At 40.3% G+C, this 20640-nt stretch overlaps 1 protein-coding gene across 6 annotated transcripts in view; it reads right to left on the bottom strand.

Moving 5' to 3' along the window:
- Positions 1–20640, bottom strand: part of ADGRG2 (adhesion G protein-coupled receptor G2) — a 170376-nt gene that overhangs the window by 38050 nt on the left and 111686 nt on the right. For 2 of the 6 annotated variants that reach the window (XM_007106922.4, XM_024115278.3), the window contains exons 3-8: positions 12333–12368; positions 9011–9049; positions 8880–8903; positions 7395–7433; positions 5254–5295; positions 2733–2786 (exon numbers count right to left, since the gene is read on the bottom strand). In XM_007106922.4, the coding sequence (XP_007106984.2) occupies positions 2733–2786; positions 5254–5295; positions 7395–7433; positions 8880–8903; positions 9011–9049; positions 12333–12368 (234 nt within the window). Of the gene's footprint in view, positions 1–2732; positions 2787–5253; positions 5296–7394; positions 7434–8879; positions 8904–9001; positions 9050–12332; positions 12369–20640 lie in introns of all 6 variants that reach the window. The other 4 variants (XM_007106921.4, XM_007106920.4, XM_024115280.3 and 1 more) reach the window with 3 other exon arrangements.

A 20640-nucleotide genomic window follows, 5' to 3' on the forward strand; every position in this document is an offset into this window, starting at 1 on the left:
AACCATAATTCAAAAAGACACATGCACCCCAATGTTCATTGCAGCTCTATTTACAATAGCCAGGACATGGAAGCAACCTAACTGTCCATCAACAGATGAATGGATAAAGAAGATGTGGCACATATATACAATGGAATATTACTCAGCCATAAAAAGAAATGAAACTGAGTTATTTGTAATGAGGTGGATAGATCTGGAGTCTGTCATACACAGTGAAGTAAGTCAGAAGGAGGAAAACAAATACCGTATGCTAACACATATATATGTAATCTAAGAAAAAAAATGTCATGAAGAGATTAGTGGTAGGATGGGAATAAAACACAGACCTACTAGAGCATGGACTTGAGGACGTGGGGAGGGGGAAGGGTAAGCTGTGACGAAGTGAGAGAGTGGCAGGGACATATATGCACTACCAAATGTAAATTAGATAGCTAGTGGGAAGCTGCCGCATAGCACAGGGAGATCACCTCTGTGCTTTGTGACCATGAGAGGGGTGGGATAGGGAGGGTGGGAGGGAGGGAGACGCAAGAGGGAAGAGATATGGGAACATATGTATATGTATAACTGATTCACTTTGTTGTAAAGGAGAAACTAACACACTATTGGAAAACAGTTATACTCCAATAAAGATGTTAAATTATAAAAAAAAAAAAAAAAAGAATCCACGTGCCAATGCAGGGGACACGGGTTCGAGCCCTGGTCTGGGAAGATCCCACATGCCGTGGAGCAACTAAGCCTGTGCGCCACAACTACTGAGCCTGTGCTCTACAGCCCACGAGCCACAACAACTGAGCCCGCGTGTCACAACTACTGAGCCCACGTGCCTAGAGACCATGCTCCTCAACAAGAGAAGCCACCGCAATGAGAAGCCCACGCACCGCAACGAAGAGTAGCCCCCGCTCGCCGCAACTAGAGAAAGCCCGCACGCAGCAACGGAGACCCAATGCAGCCAAAAATAAATTAAAAAAAGAAAGATAATTGATACATGCATAGAATTACTCGTACATTTCTGCAAAAATCTTAGCTTTTAAAAACTTATTTAGTGCCTGTGTGTGCGTGCTGACACCCACAATGTTTCTCCCTCACCTCTCCATTCTCCAAGTTCATCCCTCAGTCTTATGCAGCACATGCCGAGTTTTAAGAATGTGCTGGGCGCACAGGGGTAGCAGAGCAACCAGGAAGCCACCACCTTCTGACCCTCAGCCTAACTCTACCTGGTCAGCTCTCAGTTTTTTCACCAGCCTCCATTTCCCTTAATGAATCCAAATTGGAATCTACAAGAAGTGAAGGTTTCTAGTTTCTGGCAGGATATTGTAGAATTTCTGGTGACAAAACAGTAGGTCCCCTGAAGAGGCTGTTTTCACCAGACACTAAAACAAACGGTCAATTCAGTAGCTTAACTTTCGAAAACATTACTCTAACCAGCTTCCTGGCATCTGTTATTCAAGATGACCAGTTTTTTTTTTGACTTAATGTTCAATTTTCAGTTATCAAACATCATGTAGACATAACACTAAGCTAGACATTAGTCACCAGTCCAAAACATAGATGAAGCATGAAAATAACGAAATTATGGAAAATTCAGTAAAGAGAAGGGTAAGAGAGGAGGGAGAGGAGAAGGAGGAGAGAAGAGAGTTCCACAATATATGAAAGTGAAATATGTATCCAACAAGTTTCTCCTCCCTTTAATCAAAGCCAGCTAACACTTTCCTGCTATATTCAACCTGGAGCATACTATCAGCAGAAAGCTCATGTAAGTAAACCTCACATTCACATAAATAGAAAGTGTTTGTGGAACATTCTTTCAATGGAAGTTTTCTTGTTTTCTAAACTATCCAACCTTAACTTACTTCACTTGAAATTGTTTCCTATGCTTTTCAAACAAATTATTAAACTGTTAAAAGGAACAGAATAAAAGGAAAACATTCCTATAATGATTGGCTTTTTTGTATCACTGGAGCTACACTAAGACTTTAATATTATAAAATACTTTGTTACCTTCCTCTTCTTTCTTCCCATGGTCCAGTTCTGACCTGCCATACCATGTTTTTCTGTTTTTCACATCTCTTTCATTGGTTTTAATAAGGAAGGGAGCCCAGAGAGGCAAACCAACGTCAGAAAAGTGGTTGTTTCATTCCTTCTGGCCCATGGCAGAAGGGAAAATATTCCCATTTCAAAAATAGCATGTTCTCAAGCGACTGCCATCTTAATTTTTAAAAATAGTGGACAGTCTAGTTAGAGATGGCAAAATACACTATGGGCACTACTGCAATTAGCGTCCAATTAAACTAGGTGTACGTAAGATTTTCAACATTCTAGTAGAGTGGTTTGTTTTATTTTTAGCAAAAGACAACATCCTGTTTCTAAGTTATAATACTTAAGGTCCTATGGAAAACCTTGACGATTTTATATACAAGAACTGGCTTTCAATAATTAAGTTCATTATTATGTTCATAAATCAACTCTAAGGGCATTAGCTATGGATTTAAAGCTATGGTGAAAAATATTTGGTGCAGAGCTTCATGTTCTCATATTAAGGAAGTTAACCCATTATCTCACTTTCAGCCTGATCTAAAATTTGCTTTTGTTTTCATTCAAGACTCTTAGTAGCCAGGTGTGATGAAAGGAGATAAATCAGAGGGGCACACATCACATACTCAACGGCAGGAAAACAAACCATTTCTCTGTGAAGCTAATTTATCTGGTAATGTGTAGTGTACATAAGAACTAACCTGAGTCATTGCAAATAGATGACAAATTGCAGATATTTCTCTGGGGTTTGACACCTGCAAAGAAAGCACAACACAGCGGGTTAAGCATGTAAACACCTCCACTTACACACTACATTAAGAGAATTCACAAATTCAAGCATTAAGCGTGTACCAAAAATATTATATGTTGGATATAATTGGCTGGATGAATTCCACAAAGACTAAAGGAATGAGAATTTTCATTTCTTTGTAGTTCAGATATGGAACTGGACTCTACTATTCTTTAGTATGTCAGTGTCTGATCCCCTACTCCCTAAAATTTCTTTGTCCCATTCCCAATTAACCCCTCTTCTGTCCAAGATAAAAGGAACAGCATGAATACAATCGAGTATAGAGACTTTAAATGAAATAGCCCTTCCTTACTCATAGGTCCTCCTTCCTTTCCTAGGCAGGGGAGTCCATGAACACTCTAATGCTGGTCTTAGCTCCTTATGCAAATGTATGTATGAAATAAATCAATGTCATGATGTCATTTCACATGGGCAAAAACTACAAAATTCAAAAAATGTTTGCTGAGCACCTACCTTATTCTATAGGCTTTGGGAAGTTCCAGATACAGACCCTTCCCTCAACAAGCTTACAATCTAGTGAGTGATACTGGCCAGTAAATAAAAAGTTAGAGTGAGGGCAAAATGGAGTGATGGCCAGTACAACAGATGGCGTAGGCATACAAAGGAGGCAGAGACGAATGGGAGGTGAAATAAGCCATGTTAGAAAAAATACTTCATACATATTAACCTGAGAAATACTTTCTCCTTTGGTGAAAGGAGAGGTACATCTCTTCTTTGATTTGATTTACTCTGCTGAGAATCTTCCCTTCATTAATTTCATCCTTTTGGCAAAGTATAAGAAATCTATAATAAATGTGAGGGGCAAATGCTGATAATGTATTAGCAGACTGCCAAGGGGAGAAGGTTGTCATATTAAGAAATATTTTGATGTCCCTGTTAGGTCTGGTTTGGTCAGAATTAACGTATGCAATGCCTGATTGTTATTTTATTTCTACAGTACTTTATGAGTGCTTAATTATTCCCTAAGAGAACTAGTTTGGACACAAACTAAAATTATAATTTGAGTTAGTGCATGCGACGTGGTTCCTGCCAGAATGATTTAGTTGACATTTGGTGTGTAGGCATCACGTTTCAGCTAAGAGTTTTGATTCTGTGAGCAAACTGAATTTAGCTGCCAAAAGCTACCTGACATGTAGATTTCTATATTGTTCCACAGCAATGTTACCCACACCAAAAGAGAAAGATTTCATTTTAAATATACTTGCTTATGGATATAACTCACTGGAAACATACACTATGCAAATACTATAGATTACTATGGATAGTAATGCTTTAATGTTCTTGGTCAAACATTGGTCTATTGCTTACTAAGCTTTTCATTCTATCATCTCTCATCTTTCTCGAAATTTTAGTAATACCTTTGTTTCCAGTGATGCGTGTCTTTCGCTACCCATTCATACTGAGAATTTTCTTTCCTATTGCTATGGCTGTTATCCATAATTTCCTCCAAGTACATGGCCACAGGTCAGCCTTTAAATCATGAGTGAGAAAACTCTGGCTGTAATGGGCCAACCCTATTGTAAATATTTTAGGCTTTGTGTTGCAGCTACTTTACTATTCCTTGTGGTGGGAAAGTAGCCATAGACAATGTGTAAACAAATGGGCATGGCAGTGTTCCAATAAAACTTTATTTACAAGAACAGGTGGTGGGCCATATTTGGCCCACAGGCCATAGTTTGCCAACCCCTGCTTTAAATCAACTGGAAGGCTTTGTTAAGCAAATCATGTATCCTTAATCTTATAATAGGCACTTAATAGTACATCCTTTATTTGATTTAAAAAGAGTTTGAGGTTCACTCCTCTAAGAATCTTTCCTTCATAAATTGCATCTCACTGATAATCATTAGCACCAGCCCTTCTATCTCTCATGATTCTTAACCATGTCAGAAACACTTGTGAAATCATTGCCTTTATCTGCACACATGTTCATGCTGGTTATCTGTTTGCCTTGTCTCTCCTCATAGACTAGAAGATTCTAGAGGGTGGGCATTGTGTCTGATCATTATTATATAACCCCAAACACTTAGTACAATTTAAGGAACCCAGTGCATAAACATCTACTCATGAAGAACAGATTTAATTTTTTTTTTTTTTTTTTTTTTGTGGTACGCAGGCCTCTCACTGCTGTGGCCTCTCCCGTTGCGGAGCACAGGCTCCGGACGCACAGGCTCAGCGGCCATGGCTCATGGGCCCAGCCGCTCTGCGGCATGTGGGATCTTCCCGGACCGGGGCATGAACCCGTGTCCCCTGCATCGGCAAGCGGATTCTCAACCACTGTGCCACCAGGGAAGCCCCAGATTTCATTTTTAAAAGACAGGAAAAAAGAGAAAGAAAACATAAACACCAGCCATTTGTTTAATTTTACTTTAGTTATAAAAAAAGAAAGTCTTGATATTGATAATAAGTCATACCTGATGCATTGAAGGTTTTTACTATAGTGATTTTAGTTTTTTCTGCAAAGAAGCAATTTAAATATTAGAGCAGAATTGTTATTTTTTAAAAACAATTTGCCATGAGTATCATTTTAGTGAACTGCTAAGAAAATCATACTGTTGACACATTTAAGACACTATTGGTCATCTCAGCAGCAGAATGAACGAGAATTACATACTCAGATCATACAGCATTGGCAGAGGGTGGGTCTGGATTCGGATTCTTATGTTTACCCAGTTAGATCACTCCTGTTACTCACCCCACTGCTTGCATAATTCTACTGCAGTTTCCACGCGCTGCTGCTAGACAAATTAATGTGAACTTACACTTCACATATGCAGAATTAAGTCACTATCAGGACCTTCAGGTGATAGGTTGTAAGGAGCAGGTGATTCAGAATAAAAATTAATGGAAACAGTAAACACAGGATCTACTATCAAAATATTGCTACTATACCCTAATATCAACAGTGCTCTGCTATCTTCTTTAGGAGTTAATAATAATAATATAATATTATTGATAGATAAAATTATTCTCAGAGAGGTTGAGGCTATCCAACTACAGTCATACAACAAGCTCACAGCAGAACCAGGACAGAATTGTTCAAAGTCAATGACTCACAGGCAAATACTAACACACTCTGAAGAAACGAACCTTAGAAATATCTTCCCGACACGCTTTGGGAACAGAGCCCATGGCTTATTTCCCAGATAATAGAGAACCAGGCTCAGAAATCCTTACTGTAAGGATGGCCAATTAGAAGAGACTGTGTTCCGGGCACAGACTTACAAAGAAGGTCTGTCTCCTAGGGTGAGTAGCAAGTTCTGAAGAAAACACAAAGCTCAGATCTTGGAGAAACACTTAACAATGATGACGTTATCCTGACAGTTTCAGAAATCTCATGTCTGTACGTGTTATTGACAAGCTTCTGTTTCAGTGTGTGAAAGACCCATGGGCAATGATTGGTGGCAATTAAAAGCTGACAGTATTTTGCATTACTATTAAGAATTCTTTTAATATATTATTTTGTTTTGCCCTGATACTTTCCTTTCCAGAGCAAACAGAACACAACTGTGAAATGAACTTCTGATTCCGGTAAAAAAATGCTTTGAGGGAAAAATGTTCAACCTCACAAATATGAAAAGATGCAAAATAGAACCTAAGGAACTGAGAGGAAGATCTAATAGTATATGACATAGTCTCAGCTCTAGGCAAAGGTACGGTTACACAGACATTCTCATCCACTGCAGACAGGAATGTTGTTGGGTGCAACTTGTCTAGAAGGTAATTGGGCAATTGGTATCAAGGGCCTTAAAATATTCATAATGCTGACCCAAATAAGTCCAATCCTTGAAGAGCATTCTACAGAAATCAGGGAGAAATGCAAAGATGTTGGCACAAGGATGTTCACTGCAACAATTTCTATTTAAAAAGTAGAAACAGGGACTTCCCTGGCAGTCCAGTGGTTAAGACTCTGCACTGCCACTGCAGGGAGCACGGGTTCCATCCATGGTCGGGGAACTAAGATCCCGCATGCTGCGCAGTGCAGCCAAAAAAAAAAAGCAGAAACAAATTTAATGTTCACATATGGTACACGACGGAATATTATCAAGTCATTAATAGTGAGGGATGCTGGAAAATACTTATAATTTAATATGAAGTCAAAAGGGCAAGATATAAAAATTTATGTAAACTATGACTATTTTGTTATATATATACATAGTGTATATATATATATATGATACTGAATGGAAATATACCAAATTATTAACAGTAATAGTCTTACGAAAGTAACATTAAAGATGATTGCTATTTTCTTCTTTGCATTTTTCCATATTCCCCATTTTTTATGAGCTAAGATGTATTACTACTGTAATCAAAAAAATTGTAAATGTTATTTTAAATGGAGTGCTATAGCCATAAGAGTTTGGAAGTTCAGGAGTGTGGTGACACCAGAATTATAGTTCAATGTCAAAGTAAAACGAGTAATAAATCAACAGTTGGAGTCATAGGAAATGGGCAAGGAGATAACTTTTACTAACCCAGAAGACCACACAAGTGAGAAACTCAAGAAGCCACAGAAGACAAGTTTTTATATTTAGAAATAACTTGACATTACCTGTTTTGTTCAAAGTAGATAATACGCTCGAAGTAGCATCTGAAATAAAATAATAAAAATTAGCACAACTATTGGCATGGTTAACAAATACATGCATCTTCCTAAGTTCCTTAAACATTTCACTTTTCCCCAAATCCTGGAGAAGTTAGAGACTTTTGCAAAAGCCAACTGCTCCACCCCCTCACAACACTAGCCATTCCCCAACCCGCGCAGACCATTCCTGAGCAAGTATTCATTCATTTAAAAATGTGTTTCCTGAACACGTTTTACGTGTCTAAAACATAGCAGCACTCCTATAATCATTAGATTTAAATAAACCCATTTATGTCGTTTAATATTTTGTCCCCTTTTTTTCTCTATTTTAATGAAAGTCTCTAAGGGATATGACATTTCTGTAGTTAGTAGTAACTTTAATATTATACATAGCCCTGTAGATGCTTAATGCATTTGCACCTAAAGGTATACTCTTATAAACCAATCTTTAAGAAATTCTAGTTTAAATTTGGAGTTCTTGAACATGATATTCAACGAACTTTTAAGGAAATGTCATTTTGATCGTTTCACTTAAAATCCAATTTTAAATCTACCCTATTGGTATTTCTTTAAATGAAAATCCTTCTAGAATTTATTATTCTGGATGAAACTTTAAGGGAGAAAAAAAGGCATGTACTATATTATCACACTTAAAAAAAAAAAAAACCCACATAAATGGGATCCAAAAACTACTGCCAAGGCGATTTTAAAGATGTTTTTCCACTGTAAGAAGTAATTGCACATAAAAATGATAATGTCTTCCCTTCCCACTGGACCAAATGTGAATTTAAACCAGTTTTGATCGGCGTGAGTTGCATCTATGATTGTTTAGCTCCTTAACCACCAACCACATGGTGAGATTTCATCTTAACTAAGGGATTGTGAAAAGTGTTGGGTTTTGACTGCAATAAGATGGAAGGCTGTCTACCCACAGAGAAAGGGAACAGAATGTGCTGCCCTGCCCACCTCCCTCGATTATAGCCCAATTCTTTGCCCTTTTCCCTAGCATGAAGCCAGATTTTTTTTTCATTTCGTACTATTTAAAAATTGATAAAATCATCTGTAAAAAAAGGCTGTCTCTGAACACTGTGTGCCTCTAAATCTAGGCTGAATCACATTAAAGTCACTGGATGTGCTTTTCCCATTTAAACAATCTGTCCTGTAAAGTGTGTTGGCATCGTGTTGGAGAGCAAGTAGAGCTCTCAAAATGTGATCGATATTTCTTTCCTTTCACAGCACAGTTAGAAAGAATGGTGGACGGCTGTCCTTCCACAATAAGAATTTTATCATTTAACCAGAAAGTTTAGGTTGCTCTCCAGGGTCGATGGTCTGGGGGATTTTTTGTGTTTGTTTGTGTTTGTTATTTGAAAAAGGAAACCTTCAACACCATTCATTATACTTATATTCATATTAAGGGTTATCAATTTTCACTTGCTTCAGAAAAATTCTTACCATTTAGGCTTGTAGTTTCAACCTCTTTTGTCCCGAGGAAAAACGACAAGACAAAGGTATAATTAAATCAAAAACTTAACAAATTGGGGTAAATCTAGGTTTAAATTTTTTCAAAATCTTGCCTGGAGTACCATTGGAGTAGGGGACAAAACCAACAAGAGATGATTCAGCTGCAGGAGAAAAAAAAATTCCAATTAATACTTTGAAACAATTATTTATTGAATTTTAAGGAGTTAAACTTTTGAGATATAATTATGAAAAGTAGAAAACGTGCTATCAGACCAATATGTAGTTAAATCTGCAAGTCCCATAATCACTCAGTGAGTATACATTTAATCAGAAAATCAGAAAGAAAGAACCCAAGAGATGAAATGAGTACAACTGTTTCATTTTACAGGTAAAGAATATGAGACTCATGACCACGAAGCTTGCTCTGACCTATGGAATATTATGGAAATAACTTTAGGAACCACAACAAAATAGAGACACATTACTTTCAAAATTTTTCAGCCAGAGAGTTCTGGAAAACATTTTATAGTTTAATAATTGTCACACTACAATTATGAAACATATTGGCACATAGGTTCTACTCTGTTTGTAATGACACCTGGTAACTTTTCTCGTAATGAATTTAAGATTTAAAAAAATGATACTGCTATCACGCAATACTGTACTACCTAACACAACTTCCTAGTAAGTTATTTTAAAATATGGCTGCTGGGACTTCCCTGGTGGCGCAGTGGTTAAGAATCCGCCTGCCAATGCAGGGGACACAGGTTCGAGCCCTGGTCCGGGAAGATCCCACATGCTGCGGAGCAACTAAGCCCATGCGCCACAACTACTGAGCCTGCACTCTAGAGCCTGTGCGCCACAACTACTGAGCCTGCATGCCACAACTACTGAAGCCCGCGTGCCTAGAGCCCGCGCTCCACAACAAGAGAAGCCACTGCAATGAAAAGCCCGTGCATCTCAATGAAGAGTAGCCGCCGTTCGCCGCAACTAGAGAAAGCCCATGCACAGCAACGAAGACCCAACACAGCTAAAAAATTTTTTAATTAAAAAATAATAATAAAATAAAATATGGCTGCTATTAAGACAATCAGGTTGTAAATTTCCCGTGGAATAACTCTGTTTATGCTAAGAGGTCAGTCTACTGCACACACTTTGCATGTTTAAATATTAAAAAGATCCAATGGCTTGACCTCTCCGTATACACAGGACAAGTAAACATTTTACAACTAAACTGAGCTTTGCAATAGGGAGCCTGATATTCAGCTGGTAAGGACAACATTTGGGTGTGTCGAGGTGCTTGGCTGGCCTGTCTGTTTTAGATCAATCATGCGTTGGCTGAAACACACACACCCTGTCTGTCCTACATTATTGCTTCCAAATTTTGTCATTTACTACATTTTTTTAAATTACCAAGTATATTTCTTGAGAAGTAAGACAGTTTCTGAGCAATGAGATTCAAAGCCTGGGTATGGAATCCTTTGCTCTTGGGACAGAACAATATAATTGGCCAAAGGTGGTTTTTAATCAATGACTATTCATTTTTCTGATTGGAGAGGAATGGTGACACCATCCAAAGAGGCCTGCGGGCACAGCCGCCTGTCCATCCCTGGATGTGTGCTGGCTTTCCCCTGGGGCCCCAGGGCTGTGCCTGGCATCATTGTGTGCCTCCAAACCCTCGATCTCATTCCATGCAAACAGAGTTTTGCAAAGATATCACCATGATTAAGTCTGAGAAGGCTACTGCAGCAGAAGAAAAATACAGTGGTTCATTTTATCCTAAAAATTTAACAACAAGGGGGCAAACTGGCTTAGCAAAAAGAGCTTGGGCTTTGGAGATTTGCAGTCCTGGGTTTGAATCTCTGCCCCATTACTTAATAACTTAATAATAATGATCAGAGACTTCCCTGGTGGCACAGTGGTTAAGAATCCGCCTGCCAATGCAGGGGACACGGGTTTGAGCCCTGGTCTGGGAAGATCCCACACGCCGTGGAGCAACTAAGCCCGTGCGCCACAACTACTGAGTCTGCGCTCTAGAGCCCGCAAGCCACAACTACTGAGCCCGCACGCCACAACTACTGAAGCCCACACACCTAGAGCCCGTGCTCCACAATGAGAGAAGCCACCGCAGTGAGAAGCCCGTGCATTGCAATGAAGAGTAGCCCCTGCTCACCACAACCAGAGAAAGTCCGCACACGCAGCAACGAAGACCCAACGCAGCCAAAAATAAATAAATTTTTAAATAAATAAATTTGTAAAACTAATAATAATAATGATCGTTATTACTTACTGAGGGTTTACTCTGTGCCAGGCACATGTGTTATCTCATTTCATCTTCACAACTTCCCTATGAAGTGAGTACTGTTATTCTCTTCAATTTACAGATGAAGAAACTGAGGCACAGAAAGGTGAAGGAACTTGCCCAAAGCCACACAGATAGCAATGGAGGTGGCGGGGGGGGTGGCCAAATTCAAACCCAAGTAGTGTGGCTCCAGAGAATGTGTGAACATGAGCAAGTTTCATCCTCTCTGACCCTCTGTTTCCTCATCTATAGCATGAATATAACGATCCCTATACTGCAAGATTGGAAGCAGAATGAGATGTTGGAAGACTCCCAGACATGTAGTATGTGCATGAGCAGTAATAGTGATTATTACTAATTTTAGCTAAATGAATTAAAAACAGTAGAAGCTCATTTTCACACAACTAAGGACAATGTGAGTTGACTCACTCCTTACCGTACAAGATTGTTCTGTACTATATGGTATATATATTACAGAATGAAACACAGAAGTAGGAGTTAGAGAAGCCACGTGCTGCCTCTGTGATGTGGGGCAAGAAGCCGTGTGAACTTAGATAAGTTACTCAGCCTCTCCAGGCTTCACCACGTTATTAACTAAGGGATGGGGTGGGACCACTTTATCCCTGAGGTCCCATTGTAGCCAGCAGTCTGGAACGCAGGTTCTGCTCCTGCTTCCTGCCAAGACGGGTCCTAGTTATAGATTTCTCTTTATTGATTTGCCTTCCCATTCTCATGAGTGCTAAGCCTTTAGAAGCCTTTTGAAAAATATTAATCCAGTGGGGTGCTGAGGAAGTATATTTAAGAGAACATCTCAACCTTCAAATAGAGGAACATTTAGCATGTTTATGTGCTTGATACTCTTCAGGAGACATGAACTAGAAGACTAAAAATAACACTGAAGAACTGAAGCAGTTACCATGATGAAAACCCACAACTTAGTCCCTAGCTTTGTTTAGCAATTGGGGGGGACTGATAGACTCCCCTGTTGTCTGTGTCTGCTTTGATTTTTCGGGAGTAGGTTTAATGACAGAATTTAATTAAGCTTCATAGAAGAAAACAATTTTGCTGTATCTGACATTGCATGGAGAACTTTTAGAATATTTTGCTGAAATTCCCTCAAAGTCATGAAATAACAATCTTACCAGAAGGTGATAACAAACTGGAATTATCAGCATGCTCTGTTGAGGAAAAAGGTGATTTAAAATAAGTTTAGTTTGTAGATTATACAACAGGGACCAACTGTATAATACAGGGAATTATTATTACAATATCTTGTAATAATCTATAATGGAAAAGAATCTGAAAAAGAATATATATATATATCTGAATCACTGTGCTGTCCACCTGAAACTAACACATTATTGTAAATCAACTATACTTCAATTAAAAAATGTAAAAGTAAATAAAATTAGTTTAGTTTGTACATGAATTTTAGGAGATTAACATCTTTAACGGCAGTGAATGTAAAATGAGTTGCAAATAGCTACCAAAAGAGGGCAGTATGTTAATTTACTATTATTTTCAATAGCCTAATCAGTTCTTTCAATTCTCCACAAAGACACATCTCTGGTGAAGCAATTCTTCCAATTTAACTGTTGATGGTACTCTATATATTTTGTTATATAATGGTTTAGTACATTTTAAAATAAAAATGATGACTAAGAACTTCGGTTGTTGGCAAATGTTCATTAGAATGTGTAAATGTACACATCTGCATAAATTAAACTTCCCATAACTGTACTTCTTTTTATACCTATTAGCGCAGACTTTATACCTTTAATTAAGCCAGTCAGACACCTCTGGGTATATAAACTACAAGAACTGCTGTGTTATTTATTTTGGGAGGATGCTAGATTCCTTAAAAGAAAAGTAATTCTATTTTTTTCTCTATGAAAAATAATACACTTATTGGAGAAACTTCAGAAATTACAGATAAACAAAAGAAGAAAATTTAAACCACCTATAATTTCACCACCCAGACATAAATGACATTAACATTTTGACATATATTCTTTTCTCTTTCTATGTGTTAATGTATATCTACATATGAATATAAATATATGAATGTATACATATGTACTTATATGTGCGATAAGAAAGATCACGTCACTTAAAACTATTTGTAACCTGGTTTTTCTCATGACACTATATCCTGAACATTGTTCTATATCATTAAACAATTTTCCCCAATACCATTTTGTGATGACTGCATAGCATTTCATTGATTGGATGCACCATTAATTTATATAACAAATTTCCTTTTGATGGACATTTTAGTGTGCAGTTTTTTTTTTGTTTTTTTTTTTAACATCTTTATTGGAGTATAATTGCTTTACAATGGTGTGTTAGTTTCTGCTTTATAACAAAGTGAATCAGTTATACATATACATATGTTCCCATATCTCTTCCCTCTTGCGACTCCCTCCCTCCCACCCTCCCTATCCCACCCCTCTAGGTGGTCACAAACCACCGAGCTGATCTCCCTGTGCCATGCGGCTGCTTCCCACTAGCTATCCACCCTACGTTTGGTAGTGTATATATGTCCATGCCACTCTCTCACTTCGTCACAGCTTACCCTTCCCCCGCCATATCCTCAAGTCCATGCTCTAGTAGGTCTGTGTTTTCATGATTACAAACAATGCTGCAAGAAATCCTCTTGGTAAATTTTTGCATACATACTTGCTATTTCCTTCAGAAATTCCATGAATTTTGATTGCCAAGATGCCTAACAAAAAACAAACCAATTTATACCGCTCTTTGCAGTACATCAGAGCGTTACTTTCCCAAACTCTCACCCAATGGGGTATTACCTTATAAATTCTTAAACTGTTTTTAATTACAAAGGAATGGTTATTTCCATAGTGGTATCTTGAGATACAATTAAAAAGAAAGAATAAGTATATTTAGAAACTAAAATTGCACAGTGAAACATACCTGGTAGCTTCCAGGAGCCTATTTTCCTTAAATGGTAGCAGGGTACTGATTATTTTCTGGTATAATTAAAACACAGTTCTGCTTGAAAGCAGGACTGAATGAGTGCTCAAGTGGTTAGCGCAGAGTAGTTAGTGTCTTGATGCCCTATTTTAATTGGCATTGCCTCTTCTTAGTCTCTGTCCTTCAATATATCCCTCATGCTACCTTAAATATCCCACCAATCAAAGAGTCTGTTGAATTAACAGGAGTTTAATTTTGAGAATGCTCCTGGGAGCACTAAGGGGAAATCAGTCATTCACAGCTTAGTATGAATTAATTCCAATTGGCTGAAGTCTTCTGATTATGTAGCAAAGACCTACCATACTGGGCCATGTTGAAAATTTCCAGGAGGAATCAACATTCAATATGGGCTACTTGAAAATGACACATCAGTTTAGGCAGGTGAGGTAGAGTGGTGTGGGAGCGTGGCACAGGCAAGGAACAGCAAGAAGGCACTGAGGAAGAGTTGAGTACCAGGGAAGAGGGATGGAGAGTGATGTTGAAGGGCAACAGGGGCTAATACTGCTTCCTTTTCAATTTTGCCCAGTGGCTGACCAGAGTCACCAATTGTTCAACCTTCTCCATTGCTAAATCCTTTGACAAGAGCTGTATACCCAACAGGGAAAGGGGCTCATCTGAGTTTTACCTCTTTCTTAGATGCTAGAGGAAATGGACAACTCAAGGGTAATAGGAGAGCCAGAGTGAAGAAGGAACTTTCCTGGTTGGCCATCTCTGGGTAGACAGGTTTGATAGGCATGGATTCACAATCAAGAGGTAAAACCTGATCAAAACATAGATCAAGGGCCAGACCAGCCCAACCTACCCTGGGCTCCCAGCAGAGACCTACACTGATGAAGGGAGGGAACCCAGTAAATAAAAGTTAGAGGTTTTTAAATTGTTACTGTCCGCTTTTTCTCTTTTGGCATTTTTTTTTCTTCTAGGGGCCCGATTACTCAGTGACTAACATTTTATTCACTTTTTCTGTCTCTCATTATAATGCTCCACATCACTCCTCCTGCTCCCACATAGAGACGTCCCATAGGCCTTACATTTTCCTGAGTATCAGCCTCTGTTTCTCTTGGGCTCTCTCCTAACTCACTTCCCATTTGTTACAACCAAGGAGGTGGTCGGCATTTCCAGTGAGTCATATATTTGAGTTCCATGCCACTCTTAGGAGACAAAACATTTTCACAAGCAAAGAAAGGAAAAACATTTAAATTTTTAAAAAACATTTAAATTTAGATTTTCCTTTGGAAACTTACAAAGAGCAAAATTTAAAGCATTATTCATTTATTGAAGTCTCGATTTAAGTCCATAAGTAAAATTATTGTGAGCTGTCTATAAAATTTACTCAATATGACTCCCTAGTGATTTTTTTTTTTTTTTTTTTTTTTTTTTTTGCGGTACGCGGGCCTCTCGCTGCTGTGGCCTCTCTCGCTGCAGAGCACAGGCTCCGGATGCGCAGGCTCTGCGGCCATGGCTTCACGGGCCCAGCCGCTCCGCGGCATGTGGGATCCCCCCGGACCGGGGCACGAACCCGAGTCCCCTGCATCGGCAGGCGGACTCTCAACCACTGAGCCACCAGGGAAGCCCTCCCTAGTGATTTTTTAAAACAAAGTCCATATATTGCAATTATGATGACCAGGAGTTTGGCATGCCTCAGCTTCGAATGGACACCAAACAGAGGAACTGGCAACTCAAGAAAGTGGCCCCCCTCGATGGGGTCTCTTTCCCTACATCGCCTCCCTGGCACATTCTTTCAAATTTATTGCTACCACCTCCCCAAATCCAATCCCACATGATCAAGTGTGGTCTGAGCACTGCCATGTGAATGCCTTACTGTCATTGCCTCTCCAACCCCGTATATCCAAGACCTTGTCCCCCATCGCCCCACAGCATTTCCATATCATTCCTGAATTTGATGGACCTCTGGTAACACCAGCCAAACAACTGAAACTGGAAAATTCAGTATATTAGTTTCCTGTTGCTGCTGTAACAAATTACCATGAACTTAGTGGTTTAAGACAATGCAAACTTGTTACGTTAGAGTTCTGTAGGTCATTAGTCCAGCATGGGTCTCACCAGACTAAAATCAGGGTGTCAATAGGCTGCACACCTTTCTGGAGGCTCTGGGGGAGAACATGTGTCCTCCTTATTTGGATAATTGGCAGAATTCAGTTCCTTGCAGTTGGAGGACCTAGGCCCTCATTTTCTTGCTGGCTATAAATTGAGGGCCATTCCTCGATTCTAGAAGCCACCCACATTTCTTGGCTCATGCCCCATTCCTCCATCTTCAAAGCTAGCAACAGTGGGATGGGGTAGGGGGAGTCCTTCTCATGCAGCATCCGTCTGACTCACTCTTCTGCCTTCCTCTTCCACTTTTAAGAACTCGAGTGATTAGACTGGGCCCACCCAGGCAATCCATGATCACCTCCCCACCTCCCAGTCCTGAACTTTAATCACATTTGCAAAATCCCTTTTGTCATGTAAGGCAACATAGTTACAGGTTTGAGGCATTAGAAGGGGACATCTTTGGGGAGCCATTATTCTTCCTACATACTCAAAAATCCAGTTTTTTAAAATTATGGAGCATATGAGTTGCAAGGAACCACACTTTAGGAAGAAAAATCCCACAGGGGTTAAGTGAAGGGCCCAGAAAACTAGAGTCAGTTTCAGCAATACAGCTGAGTCTACAAACCAAAGGCTCACTCTCTGGCCATTGCTCCTGACTCCTCCTGTTCTCCACCTCCCACTCCCACCCCCCAGAGTCTGTCATCCATCCTGTGCACTCTTCTCACCCTAACAGGGAGCTGTTGCAAGGATTAAAGAGAAATGATGTGTGTGATGATAGTAAGAGTGAACACTGATCGATGCTTCCTGTGAGCCAGGCTTAACACACGCAGAGCTTCATACACATTTTATTATTTAATCAGCCAACGACTCTATGAAATGTGGATTCCTTAGCATCAGTCCTTTTTGGTGCTTGAGAAACCGAGGCTGCGCAAGGTTCTGTGAATTGTTCCAGGCCTCCGTGGGAATTCACTGTAGAGCTGGGATATGAAGCCAGGCAGTCTGACTTCAGAGCCTACCCTCTGGGCCTCTATTCTATCCTACCTCCAATGACAAACTGTGTAGACCATAAACTAGTACATAAATGGAGGGTATTAATATTCCCTAATCTCTCTCTCACCTCTCCTTTCTTCCCATGCCCACTGCCCCCTTCTAAGCCCAGATCTTGATCGCCTCACACATAAGTGAAATATTACAACCTGGAATCTTCTCATTGGCGAGGATCTTAACGTTCTTTGCATCTGACTTCTCACCCAACTCAGTAAGCCATCCACCAATTGCAAACCATTGGCTCCCAATCCCAATTCAGCTCCCCGACAAGTTCTATCTTGCCCACACAATGGAACTCACACTGAAGTTTCTGAACGTTTGAATTACTTACCAACATTTAAAAATTAGGAGATTTCAAATAAAATTCCAAATTCTTACCCTTCCAAAATTGGAAGTTTTAGATGACCCCTTTCTGTCAGCTCTCCAGCCCTCTAAAGCATGCCCTGGCATGAAACTGATGGAGATGGCTCTTTCCTCTTTGTATCTTAAAGTTTATTCACTGACTACGCCATTCTCTTGCCATTTGGACATATACTGTTAGGCATTGTTATTTAACTTTTCCACTGTATGTCTTGTTTTCCCAACTAAATGCTAAGTTGCTTGATTCTTTATTATCCTCCAGAAATCCAGTACAGGGCTTTGTATGTGGTAGATATTCAAAATATTTTTGGATTGACTGATGACATCATTAAGGAGTCTCCAGCAGTCATGAATGTATGACAGGTAGTTCAAGAGCAGGAATTTAATGCAAATATTGCAAGGGGTCAGGTCCCTGTGATACAAAGCACAGCAGGGGAAAGATAGGCAAAAGATCTGAGAGCAATGAGGCAGAGTCCATGAAGGAAAGACTTGAGAATACTTCTCAGATGGCTATGGTTCAGAATCTGTACTTTGGAATCATAGCTATAACTGCCAATCACAGCAGGTAGCTTGCTTAACAGATCTTCCAAACGTATAACTAAAATGGCCATTCAACTGCCGTATCACAAACGTTGCCTACAGCAATGATCTCAATACTGTACCCTTTATCAACCTTTCCTCTGTTCTTAATGCCCTCTCCCTGCTCGCTCACTCCTGATTCCTGGGATCACCCCGCAAATAACCTGCACCCAAGTCATACAAGGTCATGTCTGAGGGTTCTGAGGTTTTCATTTTTCTTCTGCTATTTGATATGTGGGAGATGTAAGACTTAAAATGTCAGACAGCTGGGTCTCTTTACACCCAGCACATTCTCCCCGAAGTTGGATGGGAAAGATAAAGGCTTAATCTTCAAGGAGTGGATCTAAAAAGAATACAACTAGCCCCCCTTGCATGAATGTTTTAGAGCCAACTAAAATTTGTAATCTGGTGACAGTCCTTCTCTGGATTGAATTACTGTTCCATAGAGAGATGATTCAAAACAAGGTGCCACGCCTAGGCACTTATACAGGAACCCCAAACAAAACAATATTATTATGATAGCGGGCTTGGGACAACAGACACGCTTATGAGAACTGTATTTTTCAGATTTTACTACATAACCAACAAAATGACTGAAAACATTTCTACTTTGGCACAGCCAAAATGTGTTTACTTGAGCTGTGACCATCTCACGTCACTGTGCTCAATAAATACTCTGACACAACGTTTTTATTAAACAATTGATAATGACATCCCTAAAGAAAACTTCAGCTCCTAGCTGGTGGAATTTCCCAAAGTGCAAACGACTGGCAATTCTAGGTGGGCCTTGGCCAAAATGGGAAGAGGGTGAAACAGGGTCTTGATTCCCCAGCCCCTGGGTCTTGCTCCTCTCCCGTCCTCACACGGTACCACTCACCCGCCCTCTTGCCCCTTAATCCCTCCAGAACTGATCTGGCCTCTCTCAGGGGTTAACAGACAGTCCCTCCCTTGAGGATCTAGGAGATGCATTTTGGCGTGTCTATAAATGCCCTAGAATAGAATGCAAATTTGTGTGTATTCATATGCATTTTTTTTTTCCTGGGAAGGGTAGAGTCCCAAAAGGGACTCTATTTTAAATTAACAAGCATGTATATAGCATTACTGTGACCAGGCACTTCATAAATATTAACACATTTAGTCCTCATAACAACAATACGAGGCAAGTTACCCCATTTTACAGATGGGGAAACCGAGGCACAGGGAGGTCAAATGATGTGTGTAGTAAAGGGACAGAGCTAGGATCTGAGCCTAGGCTTTCCAGCCCCACTCTACTGGGCTGCTTCTCATCTTGGGCTGTGGTCTAAAACAGTGAAGAGCCACTGACCTGCTGGCCATCCACCCCATTCCAGTGGGAGGGATGTACACTTTAGGAAGGAGGAGAGCCTTGAAATAAACTGTTTCTGATAGGTGGGGGATATTAGGGCATCATCCCCCCTTCCCAGCCCCCCTGAAGTTAGACACATAGACAGTAATCTAGGCTGCCCGTCAAGGCCAGTGCAGATAATGGAGTATTTGGGTTGTGCTTTCCATAATAAAATGCTAGCCACAACTTGGGTTCACTCTACTTCTGAAGGCTGGTAGCTTCTGGAGCTTTTTCAGTCTGAAAGGTAAATGCTGCTTAGTGTTTCAGGGGGCAGGGAGGGAGAGAGGCAAGCTGGCCTCTATTGAACACTTACTACAGTGGCATTATACCCATGCTTCTTCATGGAATCTCCCCACATGCCCGTGAAACATGGCCCTCTATCCAGACCTCATCTCCCCCTCCTCTCCCCTCACCCAACCACTCTGGTGTCCCTGCTGTTCCTCCAACACACTGGGCATAGTCCCACCTCAGGGCCTTTGCACTTGCTGCTCCCTCTGCCTTCAGGGAAAAGAAAAAAGTACTTTTCCCATAGAGAACCCCTTGGTTTGCCCTGCTGCCTCTTTCAAATGTTGCTCAAATATCACCTTCTCTGAGAGACTGATCCAGACCACTCTATTTAAAATCACAACACTCTCCCCCTTTGCCCGACCCTTTCCATCCCCTTACCCACAAGACTCCTTGCCATCCAAACAGTATGTATATATTTATGTATGCATGTATTTATGTATGTGTGTACACACACACACACACAGAGCCCTAAGAGGGGGTGTCTCCTAACATTCTGTGCCCTAGACCCGTCACTTGCCTCATCCAAGTCCCAGCCCTGTGTAATATATAAGATTTTGGGACTTCCCTGGTGGCTCAGTGGTTAAGAATCCACCTGCCAATGCAGGGGACACGGGTTCGAGCCCTGGTCCGGGAAGATCCCGCATGCCGCGGAGCAACTAAGCCCGTGTGCCACAACTACTGAGCCTGCGCTCTAGAGCCTGTGAGCCACAACTACTGAGCCCGTGTGCCACAACTACCGAGCCTGCACTCTAGAGCCTGTGAGCCAC

Source organism: Physeter macrocephalus, chromosome 21 (genome assembly GCF_002837175.3).
Source record: "Physeter macrocephalus isolate SW-GA chromosome 21, ASM283717v5, whole genome shotgun sequence".
Classification (NCBI taxonomy): Eukaryota; Metazoa; Chordata; class Mammalia; order Artiodactyla; family Physeteridae; genus Physeter; species Physeter macrocephalus.